The sequence below is a fragment of the Alosa pseudoharengus genome, unplaced genomic scaffold (assembly GCF_046254945.1).
Source record: "Alosa pseudoharengus isolate Yale_2024_CS ecotype anadromous, Long Island Sound unplaced genomic scaffold, YU_APseudo_1.1 YU_APseudo_1.1_scf_21, whole genome shotgun sequence".
NCBI classification, from domain to species: Eukaryota; Metazoa; Chordata; class Actinopteri; order Clupeiformes; family Clupeidae; genus Alosa; species Alosa pseudoharengus.
Genome location: NW_027468674.1, coordinates 5301746 through 5326679, shown reverse-complemented (window position 1 = coordinate 5326679; position 24934 = coordinate 5301746). Strand labels below are relative to the sequence as shown.

Genomic DNA, 24934 nt, shown 5'->3' with positions numbered 1-24934 from the left:
GGCTGTATCTTGGAAAGTCTTGATCTTACATAAGAGTAATTTTACAGTGTGTCTCCTCGGTAACATAGGTACACCTGGTAATTTTTTCAGAATTTTTTGAGACCTAAGTGCGTGGGCCCTGGTTGAACTGACGTGGAATGACCCATCTCCTCTCGTAGCACCACTTACAACAAGTCTCGCTTATCCTAGCACTTACCAGCCGTCTTGAACTGACACTCAACTGTTAAAAACAGCACTCACTGATGCACTTTATTTCGGCAACTTGTCTCAACTTCCTATCTAGCTGCCGCGCGAGCCAGGCCGGGGGGATTTGGGACGCACGTTCAAACAAACTTACAAAATTCAAATTCCAACAAAAATAGGATCTTCTATCCTTCTAAATACAACCTAAATATAATCCAAAGATGTATGCGTGCATCAATGTAGATGTAAACGAAAAGCTTCAATGTTGTTTTGTAAGTGGTGAGTTTGTGAGTTTGTGAGTTTGTGGTCAAAAAACTATATCGCTCCCAACTGTGGCTAGCGCTTCTTCACTAATGCGGTCACCTGCCAGGCCTCACTTCCTGTCTCCATATATAGGAGTTCCTGGTGGTGTCATAATGCAAAGTAAAAGTGCCAGCAGGGGGAGGTAAATTTCAATAAAATAAACTTCAGATTAAATTGGCCCTAACACACTTATTCTTACTGTACTCTACCGTTTTTAAATTGTCCTTGTTGAGAGAATTGCTTTAAAACCAGTGTTGCCACAGTTACCTTGGAAAAGTAATCTGATTACTGATTACTGATTACTCCTTTAAAAAGTAACTTAGTTACTTTACTGATTACTTGATTTTAAAAGTAACTAAGTTAGATTACAAGTTACTTTATTAGTTACTTTCAGCAGCTACCGACAACACCCCCACCGCCTCAACATAAAAATGATAACCAGTTTTGCCAATACTCACTATACTGGAAGTGCATTTTAACAGTAATGTCAACAATGTATAGCAGACATCCCAACCTAACCTACTTAGATACTGAAATGCAGATGTTTGTTCAATAATGTCTAGTCAGTACACCAAATAAGGAAGGCCTATTGATAGAAATTGTGATAGTAAAATATGTAGATTTTGGTAGTTTGGTCTTTTCATGTAGCCTTGGCAACTAGCCATCTAGTATAGGCCTGAGTAATATGCAAATGAAATTACACTTGTTAAACTCACCTCAACAAGTCTTTTGCAATCATTTAACCCGCCGTGAGCAATGCTAAAGTCACTGTTACAAACAGTGCAGTGTGCAATACTATCATTATGTTTTACTCTTATGAGACAATTGGGTAGGCCTTAGAGCTTAGATCGGGCCCAAAAAATCAAGCCCGACCCTACCCGAGCCCGTGCACATTGTGCCCGAGCCCGACCCGGCCCGACACGTTAACTGTAATTATGAGTCCGAGCCCGATTTAAACCCGACATTTTTTAAATACGTGGGCCATTATAACTGACGTTCTCAACTACAATTCCGAGCTGTTTGAGCTACAGAAATCCGTTTAGAGGACATTGAGAGGACAAAAGAGGACATTGAAGGCTGGCTATCATTATTTCTGCCATGGCAAGCCTGCTTCATGTTCATCTTAAAGTATTTTTGCTGTCATAGGTGAACATCGTGCGCACTTAATGCACGCAACAAAGCATACCTGACAAATGCATACCTCCGACTTTTCTCCAAACTTCCTCGAAGTTATTTCTCCTGTTTTCATTTTTTTTCTTTACATCTTCAAGCTTCACGTTGCACTTAAGCTACACAATACAGCACAGCAGGCCCGGTGTGATGTGTGCGAGTGGAGAAGTTGCGCATGACACGTGTTGCGCAGATGACATTACAATTGACATTTTGTAACTCTGAGCCTAACTTGTATAACTTTGTATACACTTGTTACTTAGGCCTACTTTGATAAATATAAAATATTTCTGAGTCTGACTATGGCATAGCTTTAGCTCCCCACCCAAGTAGGCTAATGATTAGAAAGAAAAAAAAGCAAGCTTGATCAAGGACCCGGCCCGGCCCGGCCCGAGGATAGTGGCTGGAAATATCGGCCCGACCCGGGCCGCGGGTCAGGTCGGGTCGGGTCAAGTTCGGGCTCGGGCAGAGAATCTAAACTCTAGTAGGCCTACACTTTTGTGTAGTCTGATGAGAAATGGGTCTTAAAGGAGAATTCCGGTGTGATATTTACCTAGTGTATTGAAACATGATACCGAGTGTGAACGTATGTCTCATAGCCCATCTCGGCTTGTCCCCTGCACTCCAAAATCTGGCGCTAGTTAGCCGATGCTACCAACAGCTTTTTCAATGGTGGTGCTTCGGCATCGGTCTAGCCATGCAAATAAATCACTGTTTTACACCATTTACGAGGCTCAATGTATCTCCACACTTCATTGGTAGACTTCCGAGGGCCCTGCCATTTAAAACGAAACATTGAGAACTTTGAAAAAGCACTGGTAGTTTACTTACAAGACAATTTATACAGACAGTATCTTCACGAAGTTTAGCGTTTGCAGCCATCTTGAATTTAGTCACGATAAGTCAAGCGACGGGTAAGAATGAACAGGTATGATAAGGGATCAGATTCCAAAAATAATTCAGTGGAAATGCATGGATTCCAGTTTCTTCCAGTAGCAGCAATTGGAACTGGGAGCCGGCAGCCCTTACCAGTGATCACCCTTTCAAATGTAAGATCGCTCCACAACAAATTGGATGAGGTAATACTTCGCATGAAATATGAGGAGGACTTCCGATGCAGTAATCGCATTTGTTTTACTGAAACATGGTTAAAGTGAGATTGTCACTTTAGCGTTGATGGATATACCATAATCAGATCAGACAGAGACAAGGCCAAGTCGCAAAAATCTATCGGAGGTGGCCTTTGAGACTATGAGATCTTAGTGGTTTCATTCAGACCATCTTACTTACCCTGAGAGTTTGGGCAGCTGACTGTCAATCTGGTGTATGTGCCTGGTCCTAACAACAAAGAGGCAGCCGAGCGCATATTAGACTGTTTCAATAACGCGCTCTCCCGATCAGCTGACCAACCCATTTTCAGTTTAGGGAACTAACACACTGTCAGCTTATCTCCCAACTCTACAACAATACATAGACTGCCCAACTCGCACATCTAACATCCTACTACTCTATGTTTCCTATGTGTTTTATACTACTCTTACCAGTGAGACCAAAGATCGTTTTCATGCAGGCATGACAATAAAGTATATTCTATTCTAAGACTGTAGCAAATAACTTTGGGTCACACACTGAATATGTTTAACACATAGACATATAATACAATATTCCACACACACATAATACATATTCTTGCTATTGCTACCACTGCTGTTGTTCTCAAAGTAGCTGGTATTCAGCAAACGTGTTTATCCAAAGAAACACGACATCTAACAGTGGGCTTGGGAATCAAACTGGGGCCAACCAATTGTCAGGCGAAACTACCAATGCTTCTGTCCCTGACTCAGGCAGTGTATGTAATGTTTTACTAATGTTGTGGGATTTACCTGCTGTGGGTAACTATACCTGCCAGGTGTAATGATGTTTCAAACTGCTGTGTGTAACTATACCTGCCAGGTGTAATGATGTTTCAAACTGCTGTGTGTAACTGTACCTGCCAGGTGTAATGATGTTTCAAACTGCTGTGTGTAACTATACCTGCCAGGTGTGATGATGTTTCAAACTGTTGTGTGTAACTTATACCTGCCAGGTGTGATGATGCTTCAAACTGCTGTGTGTAACTGTACCTGCCAGGTGTGATGATGTTTCAAATTGTTTTCATGCCAAACACTGAGAACTTCAACTCTGACTCTCTAACTACACACATGTTCCCTTTTGTTTCTCAGTATGCCCACCAGACACACACTGTTATGGCAGCAGATCCAGTACCTGTGTCATTCCAGATTCAGAACCACTTGTGGAAAGTAATGAATGTGTGTAAAACGTGAAAACAAAAGTTTTGTAATAGGGCAATTCCATGGAAAATTACATTTTTTGTAACATCCATAACGCCAATAAAATGTGATGGTATGGTATGATATGATGTGAATGATTACATGAAATTTGAGCATTTTCTATTTTTGGCTGAAGAATGTAAATGAGAAAAGATGCAAAAAAAATGAATGTTATAATTCACATCAAACAAATGCCAAGGCATTTCACTGGCGTTATGGATGTGACAAAAAGTCAATTTTTCGTGAAATTGCCCAATACTCTAATTTCCTAAAGCATATTTTCCACAGAGCAAGCACCCAAACACTGTCATTCATTCCATCTAATGGCTCTTCTATTCCAATGTGTCTACACAAAACGATTTCAAATGTACACAGGAGAGATGTTCAATTCCTCGTGCTATAGGTAGGGGATTTCACACAGCGGCCAATCTACAACTAAGCCTATTTACAGTTTAAACCAAAATCACTAAAAAATCACAAATCATTAACAAAAAACAAACCATTAGTACAGTATCAACTCAAATTGACATCATTCTTACTTCCACATGCCAAACACTGAAATCTTCAATTTTGGCTTCCTGACTGTAAAGATTTTCCTACAAACACACTCACTCTTTCAATACACAAGAAACACAAATAAACAAGTGAAAGTGTTCATAAGTGTTCATATAAATACAGTTCTTACCCTAGTCCACTCAGGATCTTTCCTTTCCCCAGAGCTGAGATCAGATCATTCACATCAGCATCAGACAGCTCCTCAACAACTAACCTGCAAACACACAAACACATAGTCAACCAGCACTGAAGACAATGTCGGCTTTAAGCTTTTATATGAATGTGACCGGTAGGTTGTTTTAATAGGAAATCAAACTGAACTTTAATATAATTAAAGTGTTTATTTACGTGGCTACATTTGCTTGTATTCCATACACACACACACTCACCCCAGCTCCTCACACCTGCTCAGTGCAGGTTGCAGCATCCTCAGCTTCTCTGCTGTGATGTTGCACACGTTGAGCTCCAGGCTTCTGATGGTCGGGCAGCGCTGCAGGCAGTACAGCAGCACAGAGCAGTCTGTCGTCGTCAAGGGAATGGAGTCAAAGGTTATCTTACCCCAAACCTCCATGGCTCTCCTCACAAACTCCTCCTCGTGGAGCTCATAGAGACAGTGGAGAATGAACAGCAACTCATTACTTTTCTTTGAATCTTTACTTTTTTCAATGAGTTCAAGAATCCACATTTCCAGCTTTTCTCGAATGGAAGGAGTGGAAGGCAGCTTAAGTTCCTTTAGGTCTTGAACCACCTCCTTATTTGAGAGGCCAAAGAGAAACTGGATGATGGGTAGGACATAGGACTTGCCGTCATATTCCTTGACAGAACCGAGCAGCTCTTTGACTTTCTCCTCATTCTGGTCTGAGGTGTAGTAGAGTGCAGTAAAGAACTCCTGAAAGCTGAGATGCATGAAACTGAACATTTCCTCCAGGCAGACTTTCTTCTTCAGGAGGAATTTGCACAGGAAGGGAACACTGGCTGGATCTGAGACTGTACTCAACACACTTCCCTTCTCAAACAGGACCTGCTGCTCCAGCATCCCTCTCTCTGCCAGCTGGCCCAGGCTCCTCAGCAGAGTAGGGACGGGTTGACTCAAACCCTGGCAGTGATGCTTCAGCAGAGTGGACACAAAGTGGACAAATATGGAGGTAGTTGTTTCCAGCTCAGCCATTTCAGCATTTTCTTTTAGCTGCTCCCGGAAAACTGTGCAGACAATCCAGCAGATGACCGGAATGGAGCAGGAAGAGAAGAGTGTTCCAGTTGCCTTCACACTCCTCAATGCCTTCTCTGCTACCTGCTGATCTTGACAGAACCTCTGGAAGTACTCCTGCACCCCCTTCTCAGAGAAACCCAGAGTCTCAGTTGAACGCAGAGGGTGTTTGAGCAGTTTGCTCAGTGTGTCTGCAGCAGTGGGCCTGGTGGTGACCAGCAGGAAACAATCGTCCAGGATTGTACCCTTCAACAGAGCACTCAGAATGGCCTCAACAGGAGCTGGTGTGAAAGGGTCTTGACAAATGACAAGTGAGTCATTGATTTCATTTGTGAATCGCAGTTCATCAAATCCATCTATGAGGAAGAGCACCTTCTGTGGTGAGTCCTTTAGTTTCTCTGAGATCAGTGGGGTAAATGTCTTATTGTAGCTCACAAGATCCACCACACACCTGTCATTCCTCTCTCTGGACACCTGGTTCAGTTCTTTACATCTCAGGTGTAAAATAAGTTCAAATCGATCCTGGAAGAGGTTGCCTGATGCCCAGTCCAACATGATCTTCTGTGCCATAAAGGATTTGCCATGTCCAGAGTGGCCCTGAAGAATGACTGCTTTAGGAATGTCTCCATGGTCATTAGGGCTGAAGAACTGGTCCACAGTGGTGCTTTGATATGCCTCCCTGACACTGAAGAGACTCGCTCCTCTGAAACGAATCTCCTCCTCTTTCTCTTTCTGCTTTCTGTGTTGCTGGACTATCAGCAGGTCAGTGTAGCGGTCAGTCAACAGCACATCCTGTCCAGGTAGGGAGTTGTATTCCTGCACTGTCTTATACTGCGAGCAGATCCACTCCTTAAGATTGAGGATCATTTGCTGTTGGTCTGAAACAGTATTACAAATGGAAATGTTAATATTATGTTTATAGTAATTCCTGTATATGTGTGGTTTCTGTATTGGTACCTTTTTTTACTAATTTGGCATCAATGTCACGAGGGCATAGGTGGTGTAATGAATGAATGTATATATCTACCTGGGCATAGGTACGGCTGTATGGAGAGGGGGTGAGTAGGGAGAGCACATTTGTTGTTGGCCGTATTTTTTGTATAGAAACAATGCAGTTTATTGCTTATTTAATTCTGACATTGCCATTGTCTGCTATGCTGCTTTGATGGAATATGTTTTACCCAGAGTTTAAACAATAAAATAAAACAAAGTAAACTTCATCAAAGATTCCGTGTTTGTTTGTAACGAGTCCGCACAGTGTTTTTATCTCCCTCACTTAGCCTCTCGTGACTGTACACTGCAAAAACTGCTTATCTAACAAAATCTCACCAAGTGTTATTAATCTTATATCAAGATAAAAAAAACTAGTTGGTATTGTTTTCAGTATAAAGAGACTTACCTAGCGCTTTCTTGTGAAAACATTTGACTTAATTTAAAAAAGGTTTGACTTATTTTCAGACATCTCATCCTGAAAACAAGCAAATTTGCCTGCCAGTGCGTTAAGCAAATGTGTCCTAAAAACAAGCAAATTTGTCTGCCAGTGCGTTGAGCAAATTTGTCTTGATAAGACTCCTTAAAATAAGTCAAAGTCTTCTTAAATTAAGTCAAAATGTTCTTTTGAGAGGGCGCTAGGTAAGTCTTTTCATACTAAAAACAATACCAAATAGATTTTTTAATCTTAATATATTAGATTAATAACACTTGGTTAGATTTCATTTTTTGCAGTGTATTTGTTTGTAGTCACCACAATGTTAAACAGTATTTGATCTGCTCCCCTCTATGTGTCTTATATTTCTTACAGGTTTTTATGGCTGATGCCAATGTCTCTTAAAAACACCCCTTATGATTAGAAATCAGTGGACCAGCTACATTACACTTATAATAACTAATTTTTCATAACAAAACCAACATATTATTTCTACAATAAATGTTCCATTGTATGTAGATCACAGTGATGTGTAGTCCTTTTCCCACTAGACCACATTTTCTCCTGGTGATTGGTTACTCGTAATGGGCAGTTATTAAACCAGACTTCCATCGACCACTGAGGTGTCTACAAACCCAACTCACCATAGAGGCCAAGTACACCCTTGTGCAGCACTATGTCAACATGTTCACCATAATGGTCATCCATTACACTGGGCACTCACCATAGACACCAGGCTCCTTGTCTTTAAGGAGGGAGAGAAATCTCTCACAGGCCCCTTCACCCTTCTTCCACACCATGTCAACCAGGCATGTCACCTGGTCCTCAGTCACACTGTGCTTCTGCAGAACCTCATTCCTCTCTCTCTTTGTAATAACAGGGCCCATGTCAGTGGTGGGATTCTGAAGGCCATCCAGCAGATCTTTGAGAGCAGCATCTCCAATCTTGTTTATGAGTTCAATCCGAGCATTAAACACTTGATCTGTAAGGAGAGAGTTTTACGCTGTGATTACCTCCTGTGGCCAAGACGCACATCTCCACAAAACCAGAACCGTGACATAACTGTGGCTGATACAAGCACCGTTATACCTGTGTGGTGTCATAACTGTGGCCGATATGAGCACCGTTATACCATTGTGGTGCCATTACTGTGGCCGATATAAGCACTTTTATGTCGTTGTGGTGAAATTGCAGTTTGACTACTCTTACTGTTTTAAGATTCCAGTTGTTATTGATCACCGATCTGTTATTCCTCTCATTGTGTTGACTGTCGCAACCGCTGGCACGTTATCCTGAGAAATATTATTTGGTCACCGCTATTCTGAGATTTACGGCTCCCATTGACTTCCATTCAACACATCAAAACAACACTTCCAAAATGTCTTCAAACTAAAACAGGTGACTCATGCCGGCAACCATTTCACTTTGATAATAAACTAAATTTTCGTAGAATATTTATATAAATCGAAAATTTAGTTTAGCAATAATAACATAATAATAACATAAATTGGCTTAAGCAATGTGGAGAAATCGTATAAAATCTGTCAGCCCCTGAGACTGTGCCCATTGTTCAAATTATGGTCATCTAATGCCGAATGTCAGAGTAATTACATTAAAAAATTTACCTTAATAGTACACCACAATTCACCTTTAATATTACACCACAATTAATAAAGGAACAAAGTAGAAAAACACAATTAACCAGATGGATTAGAAGAGGAGGGGGGATCGTCTTGGTCATGGGCGGATTATGAACTTTCGGGCCCCTGGGCCCAGATGTATTAAGGGGCCCCCACTTATTTTCGTATATGTGGACGGGGCGGTTTGGGGGTCCTCCCCCAGAAGTTTTTTAATTTGTTTGATGTGATTTCCTGTATTCTGGTGCATTTTGGGGATGGCCAATACTAAATTCAATCAGATTCATAGCCTACATCCTGATTTGTTGATATTGAGGCAATGATTCCATGCAAAGGCTTGGGCTTCAGGGCCCCCTGACCCCTTGGGCCCCTGGGCCTGGGCCCGGTAGGACCGTGCAGTAATCCATCCCTGGTCTTGGTAGTGTATAGTAGAGGTCTGCGCAGGACTGATTTTTCAGTCCCGCTCCCGCAACATTCTGTCCCGCTCCCGCAATAATGTGTCATTTTTAGTCCCGCTCCCGCCCGCAGCTGTAACATGATGTCCTGCTCCCGCCCGCTAAAGCCAGCATGCAGGAGGGATAGCCTATTCAGTTTTTCTTTCTGTCTCACGAAAGGAGCACACACACCTGAGAAAGACTCGAGATGTCAGTTTCTTGGTTCTGAATGTAGGCTAACAACTGAAGTAGGCCTAGTCTGCCCTCTTCCTCTGTCATGCTTTTGATTTTTGAGTTTTGACAATGAGCAGCAGGAACAAATTTAACCCACGTAAACGACAATATAGGCTATAGGCCTGCTATCCGTCAGTTATGCTTAAACCCCGTTTTTTAATGCTGCCTAACAGAACATTCAGCTGAACTATAGTTATGAACAGTACTTTAATCATTTCCATATTTAATTTTACGCACATATTTAATTTGCGGGAGTGCAGTGAATCATCGGTCTGTCCCGCACCCGCGAACGCACCTCTCTCATCCCGCCCGCTCCCGCAAAGAGCTTCCAAAAGTTGCCGCAATCTTTTTTGTGTCGGGACCCGCGGGTCTACCGCGGGAGTGCAGACCTCTAGTGTATAGGTCTAATTGAATGCCTGTCACTTTAAGACGTTCGTAACACAGTTAAAAGGCTGCTGATGTGTCGATGCAATTTGTAACGTTTTCTACACAGTTAAAATAAAGGTTCGTACTTCTCCTTGGGACAAGCACTTTTGAATTTTGGAAAACACTTTTCCATTTACTTTGGGATTTTACATTCAGTGTCAGAGTCAATAAAATGAGCCCTTCAACGAAATTGACAAGCAGCTGTAAGTAGGCTAAGCATGCTAAATTCGACATCCAAACAGTATTCTAACGTTAGCTTTGAGATAGGCCTACTGCTTGATTGCATAACTTAACCTAGTTTAGTCTCTTCAATGTAGCCTACTATGTTGTGATAAGACCTTAGCACTTAACTTAGTTAACTTCAATACAGCAGTTTTTAAAAAAATTGCGCAGCATGGTCACGATGCTAAGCAGATTTAATAGCAATTTAGCCAGACGTCTTGTATGCAATGTGGCAACAACAATCCTTCAACAATCGTGAATATTTTAAATGCACACACTGCAAAAAATGAATTCTAACCAAGTGTTATTGATCTTATATTAAGATTAAAAAATCTATTTGGTATTGTTTCTAGTATGAAGAGACTTACCTAGCGCCCTCTCAAAAGATCATTTTGACTTAATTTAAGAAGACTTTAACTTATTTTAAGGAGTCTTATCAAGACAAATTTGCTCAACGCACTGGCAGACAAATTTGCTTATTTTTAGGACAAATTTGCTTAACGCACTGGCAGACAAATTTGCTTGTTTTCAAGATGAGATATCTTAAAATAAGTCACATTTTTTTTAAGTCAAATGATTTCACAAGAAAGCGCTAGGTAAGTCTCTTTATACTGAAAACAATACCAACTAGTTTTTTTTATCTTGATATAAGATTAATAACACTTGGTGAGATTTTGTTAGATAGCAGTTTTTGCAGTGCATGCAGAGAAGGGGCAGCGGGCTACGAGAGAGGGCGGGGCGGGGCAAGGAAAGGCTGCATGCGTTAAAAGCGCGGCTCAGTGGCAATGCAAGGATTAATCTTATATTTAATTTAAATGAAATTAAATTAAATGAATATTAATCTGTGGCGGCCGATTTTTATTTTGTGGCGCCCCGCCACAGATTAGTCAATGTATGGGAAACACTGAGATATAATGGGCTACATTATATATCTCATGGCCACCAGCTGGGGGCATGGCACTGCACTTCAGGTTATTATGTAGCTGAAAGCAGACACTGAAATGGGGCCATCTGGTGGCTGTACAGTGCAATAGCGCCATTACATTTTTAATTTTACAGGAAGTTACTGTAGAAAATCGTATTTGTCTAATTCATCTGATATATTGTGTTTTTCTTTTCAAACTTTGTTATTTTATAAATTGTGGTGCATCATTAAGGTACGTTGTTGAATGCAATTACTCACATTAGATGAGCATACATTTGAATAATGGGCAGTCTTAGGGGCTGGCAGTTTTTCTCCACATTGCTTAAGACAATTTATGTTAATCTTGCTGTATATATCTTGTACCAAAATGTAGTTTATGATCAAAGTGAAATGGTTGCTGGCATGAGTCACCGTTTTAGTTTGAGCACATTTTGGAAGTGTTGTTTTGATGTTTTGAATGGAAGTCAAAGAACTCAGAACAGTGATGACCAAAGAATACTTCTCAGGATAGCGTGACAGCGGTGCTGTCGCAGGGCTTACAGTACCTGTGGCCTTAGCTGGAGATGCTGCAGATGTCTGACTCTCAGCACCTGCAACTGTGGACACAGATTTGACCCAAATGCTTACAGCAGTGCATCATTACAAGCAAACTTTAGCCATATGCTCTTATGTTCCAACCAATGTGGTGTTCTTTAGCCATATGCTCTTACGTTCCAACCAATGTAGTGTTCTTTAGCCATATGTTCCAACCAATGTAGTGTTCTTTAGCCATATGCTCTTACGTTCCAACCAATGTAGTGTTCTTTAGACATATGCTCTTACGTTCCAACCAATGTAGTGTTTTGTGCTGATGAGTACACAAGGTGACTGACCTGCTTCCACATTGTGCTGGACTTCCTGTTTGTCTGTTTGGGTGTTGCTGGCCATGACATCACTGTCTCCGCCCCTTCATGCACAGCTTCTATGGACAATGCAGTGACCACATTATAGTAATGTGGACGAGATAATGGACAATGCAGTGACCACATCATAACTATAGGAATGTGGAAGAGATAATGGACAATGCAGTGACCACATTATAACTATAGGAATGTGGAAGAGATAATGGACAATGCAGTGACCACATTATAACTATAGGAATGTGGAAGAGATAATGGACAATGCAGTGACCACATTATAACTATAGGAATGTGGAAGAGATAATGGACAATGCAGTGACCACATTATAACTATAGGAATGTGGAAGAGATAATGGACAATGCAGTGACCACATCATAACTATAGGAATGTGGAAGAGATAATGGACAATGCAGTGACCACATTATAACTACTTATTTTCTAACCAGTGATTTTAGTATTTATTTATGTGCAAGTGAGAAATGTTCAACCTGAATTCAGAAAAACACAGACAAACACATATGGTGAGCTCTGACAGACATAATCAAAACACACATGCAGGATCCCAACAATACAGCATTCCTCTAACCCTATAGGCTCCTACATAGCAGAGCTAGTGAGCGGAGCTAACATGCAGTAGGTGGTAGCGTAGTGGTCAAGGAGCATTCCTCAAACCCTACAGGCTCCTACATAGCAGAGCTAGTGAGCGGAGCTAGCATGCAGTAGGTGGTAGCGTAGTGGTCAAGGAGCATTCCTCTAACCCTACAGGCTCCTACATAGCAGAGCTAGTGAGCGGAGCTAGCATGCAGTAGGTGGTAGCGTAGTGGTCAAGGAGCATTCCTCTAACCCTACAGGCTCCTACATAGCAGAGCTAGTGAGCGGAGCTAGCATGCAGTAGGTGGTAGCGTAGTGGTCAAGGAGCATTCCTCTAACCCTACAGGCTCCTACATAGCAGAGCTAGTGAGCGGAGCGGATGGAATGTTGTTGGAGCGCGGAGCACTTTTTAATTTAGAGGCCGGAGCGGTTCCACTCCATTTTTACTCCGATACCACTCACACAACGAGTCCGAGGCATGCACAAATCCACCCAGAATTCATGTCTGCATAATGAAACCAAGACCGTTAAAGATATAGGCATTAGTAGGCCTAAGGTCGTTGGGGATGGAGTCGCGACATATTTTAGAAAGGAAACTGAAAGTCATAGCCTTGGGCCAAAAACCGTACTATTCCTACAAAACAACTAGATACTAACAATGTAGAGCAAGAACAACCATGTGGTGACACTGTACCAGTAAGATTCATTTTGGAACTTAAGACAACGCATTTCACAGAAACATGAGTGTGCTACGGAGAGCAAAGAAAAACGTGAGCATTTGAATTTGGTATGCTTCATATCAAGTAAGGCTGAAGTAAAACTGTATTATTTAGGCAATTAGTCCCACTTGATCCCTTGAGTTTTAGGCTTATGTGTATTGACATTGCCACCCTTGTTCGTTGTTGCATTTTTGGTGTTGCATTATCTTTTACAATAAATTTTCTATGAGTGACATTGCCGTTGCTCTTAGTTCTTTGGGATTTAAGTTTTCTAAGGTGACAATGCGGCTTGTAGATTATTTCTCCCTCTTTTGAATTGGAGCTAGCGTGGAACGATTTCTCTGGAGCGGGAGGATTTTTAAGTGGAGTGGGGAGCGAAATTGAGCGGAGTGGCCTGACGTGAATTTGAGCGTCAATTTGAATTTGAACCTGAGAGAGGAGTGGGATATTCGCACCGCTCAGCTCCATGGACGGACTGGCTAAAATCGCTATCATACACAACCAGAACACATTGCACCACTGACCAAAAGAAACCTGGGGTCCGTTGCACAAAAGCAGAATTAAGACATCCGGGATAAGTTACTGAGCTGCGCTCAATGAATCCAAAACAAGAGCATACAGGCTTAATTGGTTGCACAACGAGCAAGCCAGGATGAGCAGACACGGATTCATCAAGCCAGGTGAAACCTATCCTGGATAAGTGCGCGCTCACGGCTCCCTCAAATAGACCCCGCCACCGATCACAGATTCACTGATTCACCATGGCAACTAGAGCAGCTTCATTGCTTCTTCTACGGTGTGAAGTAGGTAGCGATAGCCTTTTCACAACAGCAGCAAACAGCAACACCTCTGTTTAGGAGAATATTGCAACTAGTTCCGCGATCACCACGCGCGAAATGGTTAGGCACTCCCGTGACGTCACATTGTCGCATGACAGGGGTCCGTTGCACAAAAGCAGAATTAAGACATCCGGGATAAGTTACTGAGCTGTGCTCAATGAATCCAAAACAAGAGCGTACAGGCTTAATTGGTTGCACAACGAGCAAGCCAGGATGAGCAGACACGGATTCATCAAGCCAGGTGAAACCTATCCTGGATAAGTGCGCGCTCACGGCTCCCTCAAATAGACCCCGTCAACGATCACAGATTCACTGATTTACCATGGCAACTAGCGGCTTCATTGCTTCTTCTACGGTGTGAAGTAGGTAGCGATAGCCTTTTCACAACAGCAACAAACAGCAACACCTCTGTTTAGGAGAATATTGCAACTAGTTCCGCGACCACCACGTGCGAAATGGTTAGGCACTCCCGTGATGTCACATTGTCGCATGACAGGTCGGGAATGGCGAGTATGTAAAAGTTAATTAATGATCACAAACGTTTAAATAATGACAGTGGGTCTAGGTATATGTGATAACAATGTGTAGTGGGCAGTGAAATAACTATTGGTTTCCGTTTGTGGTGACTGCTGACTGAGATAAGGGATGAGATTAAATAGATCCTGGAACTTAGCCTGGTCTGGAGCAGGCTAGCTCCACAGAATAAATCGCCATGGTAACTTATACCATAACATATCCTGCTGCCCCCTATCCCGCTTTTGTGCAACTGGATCACGGATAAATTGAGCCAGGATAACCAAGATATCCCGGCTTAATCCCTTATCCTAGTTTTGTGCAATAGGCCCCTGGTCAGAAGTCCATGGCGAGTTGTTGATGTTATTTTAAGAGCGTATTATCAACAGTGATATGGGAGGGTGCACAATGCACCATCGTTCTATCATCCATGAAGGGGCCCCAGTGCACATCCATGCAAAACATTACAAATGACACAATTAGGCTACAATGGGAAACATTATTAGAATAAAGATATTACGAAATACATTTCACAATGAGTAGTTATTTGCAAATTAGTAATGACGGTTAAAAGTGATAAGGGGAGACACATGGTTATGGTTGGTTATGGTTATGGGATTTTGCAGACGCCTTTGTCCAAAGCGACACGCAAATACAAAAACAACATAATATTTAAAATTTAATAGGGAACAGATTAGAATGTTGGTCAAACTATAATAAGGAGAATAGCAATAATAGACAACAATGTCAATTCAATCAATAGCCTAATAAAATAAGCAATTTAAATTAGGGAAAAAGGCAATAATAAACAATAATGTCCATTTAATCAATAATATAAAAAGCAATAACATGGTAAGACTACATTAAGGAGAATATCAATAATAAATAATGTCAAATCAATCAACAGCCTAATGGAAATAAAACAATATTATACAAACCATAACGCATAATAGTAGGGGGGATTATCAACAAAAAAGGGCCAAAATTGTTATGCGGTGGATAGAAGCACCAAAATTGGTACAGACACTATTTATGATGTAGGCTATCTCATCATTTGAGAAGGGGTGCCCAACATTTCTGGTTAATTTAGGTCATTTTTTAAGGGAAAATCCAAGATGGCCACCTAAAACGACCCAAGGATAATAAAACATTACATAGTTGGGCATCATGGTTTATTCTGCTAATTTATTATTTTACATTTGATATATATAGATGGTTAACAACTATTATGTGCAAGATAACCCATGAAGATAATCTTATATGCCTTTTATACAGCTTTAAAGGGGGGAAAACAGGCTTATATTGGTCATAATGGCATGACTCCCCAAATGAATCCTAATCCGAGAAGTTAATTATTTATGTATGCATAACATAAATATTTTTAAAAACTTTTGGAAGAATCACTTAATAATTTCCAAAAGACAGTTTATTGCTAAAATGCCCACATGAGCAGAGATCAAGCCCTAAATAGGCACACAACTCATTGACCAAATGTTATGCCAATGTTAGCGTTAGCCAATATAGAACCACTAGCTGGGTTCCAATTATCAAGCTAAATCTAGGCAAACAAAGGCATCCCTAGGCTAATTGTGTCTCCATGATCACCTGGGGTGCATATTTGTGAATCTGTGGCTTCCTGGGGGTACCATTATTTCGGGAATAACAGAAGCTACAGAATTTTGATTTGTACTACAGTAACGTTAGCCAGCTAGTATTTAGCTGTGCAGTATGTACATCAATCTGAGCATGCGTGACTCACATCGGGTAGCGACTCACATCGGGGAGTGACACTCCCTCATGATACCTTGACATGCTAGTGAGAGAACTAGCAGCCTGGGCTTTTAGCTCAATTACTAGCACGCTCGCTTCCCGATCCAAGGTGCTAGAGAGCAAATATATATTCAGCCAGCTCAAAAAGCACAAAAATATATGCTCTGTCTTCCAGAGAAGTATACACTACAATTCTAGCTGTTACTTGTCAACCAAAGGCCATCTTAGTGCCAAAAGTTAACCAAACCAATACCTGTGGTGAACTTAGCATGGGCAATAATAACAGAGGAGAAAAAAAAGTGGGCTGACAATGCAATCAAACTGATGCTTCACTTCATCCAGAACTGACCAGAGCTGCCAACTCTCACGCATTGGCCGTGAGACACACACATTTGATTAGTTTCACACGCTCACACGCCACACCCCCGAATTCTCATGCTGAAGTGTCAAACCCGGTCGGTCAGATGCCTGAAAAAAATGGGTTTAGCCTATCTATAGATCTACCTGTTGAGCCACTGATCGACTAGTTATGCTTTCAGAGACAGTGAGAGGGTTCAAGAGCATCCCCTGTCTGTGTAATTTTCTAAATTTTCTCTCATTTGCGATGCTACTTCAGAAGCCATCCCAGGCACATTTCCCCGGCTTCAGGTATGCTTTAAGTATTATTGAGTATTTTTCACACTGAAGTGTCAACCTGGTAGGTCAAATACCTGGCAGATGAGGTTCAACTAAACTAAACCTATACATATCACACATCAATCTAAGCTTTCCAATGATATTAGCGCCAAGTTGCTGTGATAAATGGTTATCAAATGGATATAAATTCAGACATCCCAACCTGCAAAAAGTCATTTCAGGGAGGTATCACAAAGTCCCCCCCCCCCCCCAACAAAAAAGAATTTAGATACTGAAATACAGATTGATATGTTTGTTCAATAATGTCTAGTCAGTACACCAAATAAGGAAGATAGAAATTGTGAAAATAAAATATGTACATTTTGGTAGTTTGGTCTTTTTTTTGGTCTTTTCATGTAGCCTTGGCAATTAGCCATGTATAGGCCTGAATATAGAATAGCCTAATATGCACATAAATTGGCACTAGTTAAACTCACCTCAACATGTCTTTTGCAATCATTTAAACTGCCATGAGCAACGCTAAAGTCACTGTTACAAACAGTGCAGCGTGCAAGACTAGGCCTATCATTATTTTTTACTCTTATGAGACAAGGGTACACTTTGAAATGGGTCTTACATTTTCCTTTTTTGAGAGGCACTGACTCCATGACGCTCCTGTTCCTAGAGACACTGAACTGATTAAGTTCGGGAGAAAAGAGATAAAAAGCCCGCCTACACTGAAAACTGATTGGTTGATTTAGCAAAACAGGCCATTCAGGATGCTCTCTGTCTTGGATGCGCTCAGCACACACGCACCACCCCTCTCTCTCCCCTGTCATGTGCCCGCTACACTCAGATGCACTCGCGATTTGATAGGTCTCGCGTGCGCGCTCTTGATTGCTCGCTCTAGATTCCGGGAGATTTTATCTAATTTGCGGGCGTCAGGGAGCCGCTGTTAATATGCGGGAGACTCCCGGAACTTCCGGGAGACTTGGGATGTCTGTAAATTATCAACATTGAACCTGACCAGACATTGGCCTGACTGCACTATTATATTGACTGTCTATGCACAATTGCACATTTCAACCAAATGTTGCTGCTCTTATTTCTTCATTGTATGTGCCTTCTTATTTACTTTTTATTGTTTACTTGAATGTTATGCTTGTTTGTGGACTAAATTGGTAAAATATGTCTTGTCTCCACCGTGCAGGGGTGAAAGTAAGCCGGTGTTACATGGCAACTGGCACCATGTTAACTGGCTGCGTTGGTGACGTTTAACGAGTGATGACGTTTCTTTGACAGATGTGGCCGCTTGCAGATTTTCTGATGGAAACTGGAGACGAACAAATACAAATATGCATGACATATTTAAATGTCAAAATTGTCTGTAGTACGCTACATGCACTGGACCATGCCACCAAAAAAATAAATACAAATAGCCTAATAACAACTTGTGGGTATTGAACCTGCTTCCTAAATGAAACCACTTACATGATAACCATTCATCTATGTACTTGCGCCACGAACAAGCTGATAAATCATTGTGAAATTTAATTGACTTAGTCTATACAATTTGAAGAAGTCAGCTGGCGATTGTAGCAAGTTAACACGGCTGATGGTACATGTTGTCTTGCTACAGCAGTTGCCCAAGCCAGTAGGTCTTCAAAGTATCATTGTTAAGTTTTCACTGACTGCTGGTCAGGCTCTCTGTGACCACCTAGTATCTGTAGCCTAAATTTAGGAAGCGTTGCTGGTCTAAAAATAAATAAATAATAATAAAAAAACGTGTAATGGGGATGATTGAACCCATGTAGACTGCGTAAAAAAAGAGCAACATATAGGCATTAACCTGTTGCGCCACAGGAGAAACACAAATGTGTGAATTGGTAGGCTAAATAAAATATCAATAAAATATCAAACCTATGTTTACATGTCAGCAACATTAACGTTAATAGCCTATAAGCCTAAGAATTTTGATTCTCCCTGTGCGCAAATTCTGTGTAAAATATTGACACGTTATAGAATGCCTGTGTTTAATGAACTGAATTCTTAAAAGAATAGGCTGGACAAAATACACAATTAGGCAACACATTTTTATTTGATTTATTTGCTGATTTATTTGCTCTACAGACACTTCAGGTAGGGGCGGCCACAGCCTAACCTCAGTGAAACATTTGTAAAACTTAACCATGATACTTAACCATGAAGGCCTACTAAATGGCTTGGGCAACGGTAGCATGATAACATGGTAGCCAGATAACATGAACAGCTATATGTTAACTTGTTACAATTATCATAAAATGTCTGTGAGTGTTGTCAGTTGGCTCGTGGCGCAAGTTGATAGACGTCTGATTAACAAGCAAATAGGTCAATTTATTCGTGGTTCGATACCCACTTGAAGTTAATTTATGCTATTTAGGTGTTTGTTTTTTGGGTGGCATATTCATGGACCAGTCATGTTTTTGACTTTTAAACATGTCATGCATATTTGTGTGCGTCTCTAGTATATCAGAAAGTGACAAATCTGCAAGCGGCCACATCTGTCAAAGACTCGTCATCAATCATGAAACGTCATCAACGCAGCCAGTTAACACGGAAGCCAGTTGCCATGTAACACCGGTACTGGCCGGTACGGAGTAGGCTACCACTAAAATATTTGGAGAGGGTACGCCGTACCGGAAAGAAAACTATACTGTCTCTGAAAAATATAGCACTTTCAGCATGACAACACAACTGCTAACGTCAAATTACCAGAAGCAACACGTTTCCCCAAAAATATATTTCATATACATCGTTCTGAACTGTATCTGAATTGTGTCTAAACCTCCCGTGCAGCTGGACAGACAACGAGCAAGCTATAGCGCGCGTACAGTAGCCTACAGTAATTGCGCCAACGTGCACTGGTATCCAAAGTGTTTTAGCAGACGGACGTTTTTTGGAAAGTCTCCCAAATAAAAAAAAACATACAGGCTAAAGAAAAATATGTTGATGTTTCAATAGCCTATTCTGGTTTTATGTGTGCAGTGTTTTGCTGGAGAGACAAGAGACAGACAGCGCGTGTACGGCTTAACCAGATCTTGCGCAGCAATAATGAAAGTGTTTTAGCGTACAGAAGTATGTTGCAGTCTCCCAAATAAAAAGGCATGACTCAAAGAAACGTGTTTCATGATATTCAGTAGCCTATATAAAAAAAACGATTGGAAGTGGGAGCGAGCAGAGTAACTAGGCTAAATAAATAAATAAATGTTGAAATTAAAGGGGTACTTGGCAACTATTTCAACGTAATAAACCCGTTTAGAAATCATTTGGATGGTTAAATGACCTGTTCCGGTGAAAATGGTGACTTTTCCCGCTGCCCCTAGCGTCCCCAGGCGGAAAACCAACCTTGCAACATTGAGACTACCGTCCGGGAAAGAGAAGTGAGAAACAAGAAACTCGTTTTAAATCGTGTTTCTTACCTTGTAACATCCACATTGTCTGCCGAACTTATGCTAACCGTTTTGCTAGCTTGTAAACAAATCCATGTGCTTTATCGTTACCTTTTTCCAGTTTGAAATAGCATAATGCACAATTTCTCCAGCAGAGGGGGGAATCCTGCCAAGTTTCCCTTTAAGTGTTTTTTATGTGCAATTTATTCATAATCAAAAACAGATACAGGTGGGTTAAAGGGTGATACTAGAGTGATAAGAAGTCCTAGTGAATGCTTGATAAGTAGACTATAATACAGTAAATAAACAAATAAATAAATAATAAATAATTAGGCTAAGTGAAATTTTCGGCGCGCGCAGAGGACTCTATATCATAGTACCACCAACAAATAAAAACTACTTTCACCCCTGCCACCATGGGAGAGTGAGAAACGTCATTTCGATCTCTTTGTATGTCTTGGCATGTAAAGACATTGACAATAAAGCAGACTTTGACTTTGACTTTGATTGAACTGACATGCAATTTAGGCTACACAACACATGGCAAACCCAATATCACAATAAACAGCAAACCATACTGAATACGGGGATGTAACGCATGCCTCTGTGCAAAGTGGTTCCTGAGTAGGCCTAAAATTATAATGTATTCTAATGTAAACATTTGTCAGTAGCCTACATACATTTTTGAAAATTGCTCAGCCATAGATTATCCCACTATCATGGTTCTTATATTGTCAGGTTCCAGCCAATCCCACTTACACAGATAAATGAATATATTTCTATTGGCATGCTACCTAGTGACATTAAAGCAAAAATATGAAGAAAATCAAATAATGAGACACAAATATTGATATAAAGCCTGACATAAGCCATATGCAAACATTCACATCATACATTCCCAGATATGGGTACATCCTGAAAAAGGAAGAGCATGTAGGCTATAGGCTAGATGGCCATCACAATGACCAATATATTATCTTAAATGAACTAGCTGAATAACACAGGTGACCACTTCTGCATAATTTCATGGAGTGCTGAAATGTACACACATTTTTGAACATTTCTGAACTGTGAAATGTAGCATATACTGTATGTTTTGTGGTTGTGAACTTATTGCAATATCACCATAACTATTCCACCTGTGTATGCATGGTTATAATTCTGAAGTGCAAAATAGCTTAGGCTACAGCACAAATATTTCCATAAAAATAAGCAAGTCTGACCTCTGAATTTATTTTGAAAGTGCACCTGATGGATAACCTGACCCTAGCCAGATGAACTTCGTTCCGCTTAGCTCCATCTAGCTTCACTCACATCCATCTGGGACCTCTTCCATTGAGAGTGATTTCTGCAACCGATTTTATGGTACAGCCAATCAGGACGCAGGGCGGGAGTTTCGAAAACAGGAGGTTCCATGCTATCCATGTGGGGTTACATGCCCACCAAGTTTCGTGCACCCCGGTCTTACAGTGTCCCGGGAATCCTTGACAGAAATTTGGACATGCGAAAAAGCGCTGCGCGGCGGTCATAATTAAACTCTGGGACCAGAATTCTGATATTTGTGTATGGAACACATTTTGGGCACATTTTTAATAGAAAGGTTAACTGTAATGAATGGTTTAAATGGTGCTTAAAAGTGTAACTGTTTATTGAATATGTATTTGTTGTAAACATCTGTGTTTTTATGGATTCATGTGATTGCGGATATGTACACAAATATGGACATTTAAATACTGTAAACAATGTAATGGACTCTAATATCAGGATGACTAAATGTGATACTGAAATTGCGAAATGTTGATTGTGAAATATTTGACCAGTAATAGAAAAAGATCTCTGGATTGCCTCTAGTAGGGGAGATGACTAGTTGAGCTGTGTGATAGATTTACAAATTGACTAATTGATGACCTGAGTCAATGGACTATGTGACTAATTGATGTGATGACTTGAGTCATGTGTTGTATCAGTGGCCTATCACCTGTTGGGATGGGACCTTATTTTATCTCACTTGCTTAGTTTTGAATTGAGCCTGATGAAGCAACTGACGAAACGCGTTGCTCAATAAAAATCACTAAAAAAATATAACAGTGGGCGGTGGCCACCTCTTTTAATATATGAACTTTAAAACCTGCAATCCACCAGCACCTTTTTAAGTTGGCTGTGCAAAGGGATTTCTTCCATTTTTCAATTTCTTTAAACATTTTGGGCACCCTTCTAGGATGTCTTAGGATCACCCAAGGAACATACATACCAAATGTCAAGCGGCTGTTTAAGAGGCTGTTTAGGTGGTCTTTGAATTAGCTGCCAATTTTGTGATGGGGAGTGTGATATTTTTCAATTTCTTTAAAAACTCACTTCCTGTTTGAGATAATTTGGGGCACCCCTTCTAGGATGTGTTAAGATCATCCAAGGAACATACATACCAAATTTCAAGCTTTTAAGAGGTTGTGTAGGTAGTGTTTGAATCAGCTGCCAATTGTGTGTCGGGAAGCGCGACATTTTTCAATTTCTTTAAAAACTCACTTCCTGTTTGAGATATTTTTGGGCACCCCTTCTAGGATGTCTTAAGATCATCCAAGGAACATATCTACCAAATGTAATGCTTCTATCCACCGCGTAACGATTTTTCACATAATCTCCCCTAAGCGCTTAAAGAACTAAGTGCATGTTGAACAGGAATGTCACATATCGAGCATGTCACATATCACACACATATCGAGCACAGCTGAAGATGCACTGTCACAAGATAATAAGCAACTCCTCTGCAGGATAAATTTTGTTTTATTCAGTCATTCAAACATTATTAGGGTAAGTCTTTTTCCAGCTATGTTTTCGACAGTAACCGATTGTCAGTCAATAGTGAAAGTAACTAACTGTGTAGAACTGTTTTGTCGTTGACTGACACCACAGTGAAGTTAGTTTCACTTTACTTTGCCAATGAGTTCAAATAATGGACGAATGCAAATGTGTGAAGGCTATAGGCTACTATGCTAGGTTTTAGTAAAGCATGGTTTAGTGGAATAACTGTTCCAGGGGTGGAGTGGGGCACTAAAATCCACCGGGAAAATTCTGACAGCACCGAATTTAAAGTAGTTTAATTTACTTTGAATAGGTTTGCATAGAGAACGATTAAAGTAGGCCTATATAGGCTTACATATAGACAGTTCCAACGAGTTTCACAAACCATTTATCAGCCTGAGTGGCCCACTAATTAGTCATTAGGCTAGGCTTACATATCAACATAAGACTAGCTTGTGCTAATTTCCGCCTAGCAATAACGTCAATGCTTTAGCTCCGCTAACCTTTCTCTCTGCCTTCCATCCATGTGTAAAACAGCAAGCAACCACGCAAAACCGTTGACTGTCAAAAATGCTGTAGTTTTCCTCGAACTTGATCGCTTGTAGGGTCATGCCATTAGATGAGGGGCCGCTCATTTATCCCCCTACATTTAAATAGACTTGACCTACAATCGGTTCATTGGATACACCAGAAACACATTCCCCATTCCCAGGAGGCTTTGCTCCATTCTAGCCTAGGCCTACGTTACCAAAGATTGTTAAGGCGGAGCAAGATACTTCATCAGGAGCTACTTCCGGATCGCACGAGGGGGGGGGTCAAAATCCCCCTTTATGCAGAGCAGAGGCAGCGACTGCTCCATTGAAGTCTATGGGCATAGCTCAGAATTTTACCACATATGCTAAGGTCTTAGTTCTATAGAGTTAAGAATGTGAATTTCGGGCACGTTTTCATGATCCTCAAACCCTTGTGAACATTTCAGGTAAATTTTTAGCATTTTTGAGCATTCCAGTCTGGAGAAAATCGACTTTATATCAGGTGTGCGCCGGTTATTTATGCCGCTGCTGTTGGCGGGTAGCAACGTACGCTCATCAATACGTCATCGACACGCCTCTTTATGCAGACAGGATTCGATCCCCATTTCGCGCCCACAGACATGAACTACGACGAAGTATCTTGCTCCGCCTTAACAATCTTTGACGTTACTGTAAGAACAAACAAACAAATTAAATTGTCTTTTTTTTTTATTTGTGACCATGAAAGTTCTGTAACGCCTGAATAAGACAAAAATAAATTAAGATTAAACAAATAAGGCTAGCCTACACAAAAGCAAAAATCAGCATGGGAGAGATGAGTGTGCAGGGTAACCATGAATGAAATGTGAGCGAGTGGTATAAATATTGGTTAGACTTCTGAGTACTCTAAAGTGTAGATCTCGGAGATTTGAGGAAAATACATAATGCATCTATCACGTCGATCAAGGCGGCGACGAAAGCTTTAAGGGCCGGCCCGCAACGTGCACACTCCTTGGCCGGCCGACCGGGAAAACTCCCGCCTCTGAACTATTTCATATAGTACAGCGGGCGGCTAAGGCCAGATTTTTACCTGAATCGTTCAGTTTTTGCAGAAAGCACGAAACTTGGTAGTACTACCCCTAGTGATCAAAAATTGAAATGGACCCCAACACATAGCGGCCCCTAGTGGCCCCTAT

General features: G+C 41.0%; 1 protein-coding gene across 2 annotated transcripts in view; it reads right to left on the bottom strand.

Annotated features, from left to right (window-relative positions):
• Window positions 1-24934, bottom strand: part of LOC143137497 (NACHT, LRR and PYD domains-containing protein 1 homolog) — an 88254-nt gene that overhangs the window by 28080 nt on the left and 35240 nt on the right. The window contains exons 2-6 of one of the 2 annotated variants that reach the window (XM_076297730.1): window positions 11925-12013; window positions 11598-11648; window positions 7899-8156; window positions 4931-6626; window positions 4672-4755 (exon numbers count right to left, since the gene is read on the bottom strand). In XM_076297730.1, the coding sequence (XP_076153845.1) occupies window positions 4672-4755; window positions 4931-6626; window positions 7899-8156; window positions 11598-11648; window positions 11925-11979 (2144 nt within the window). In that variant the 5' untranslated portion in view covers window positions 11980-12013. The remainder of the gene's footprint in view (window positions 1-4671; window positions 4756-4930; window positions 6627-7898; window positions 8157-11597; window positions 11649-11924; window positions 12014-24934) is intronic. The other variant, XM_076297731.1, reaches the window with a different exon arrangement.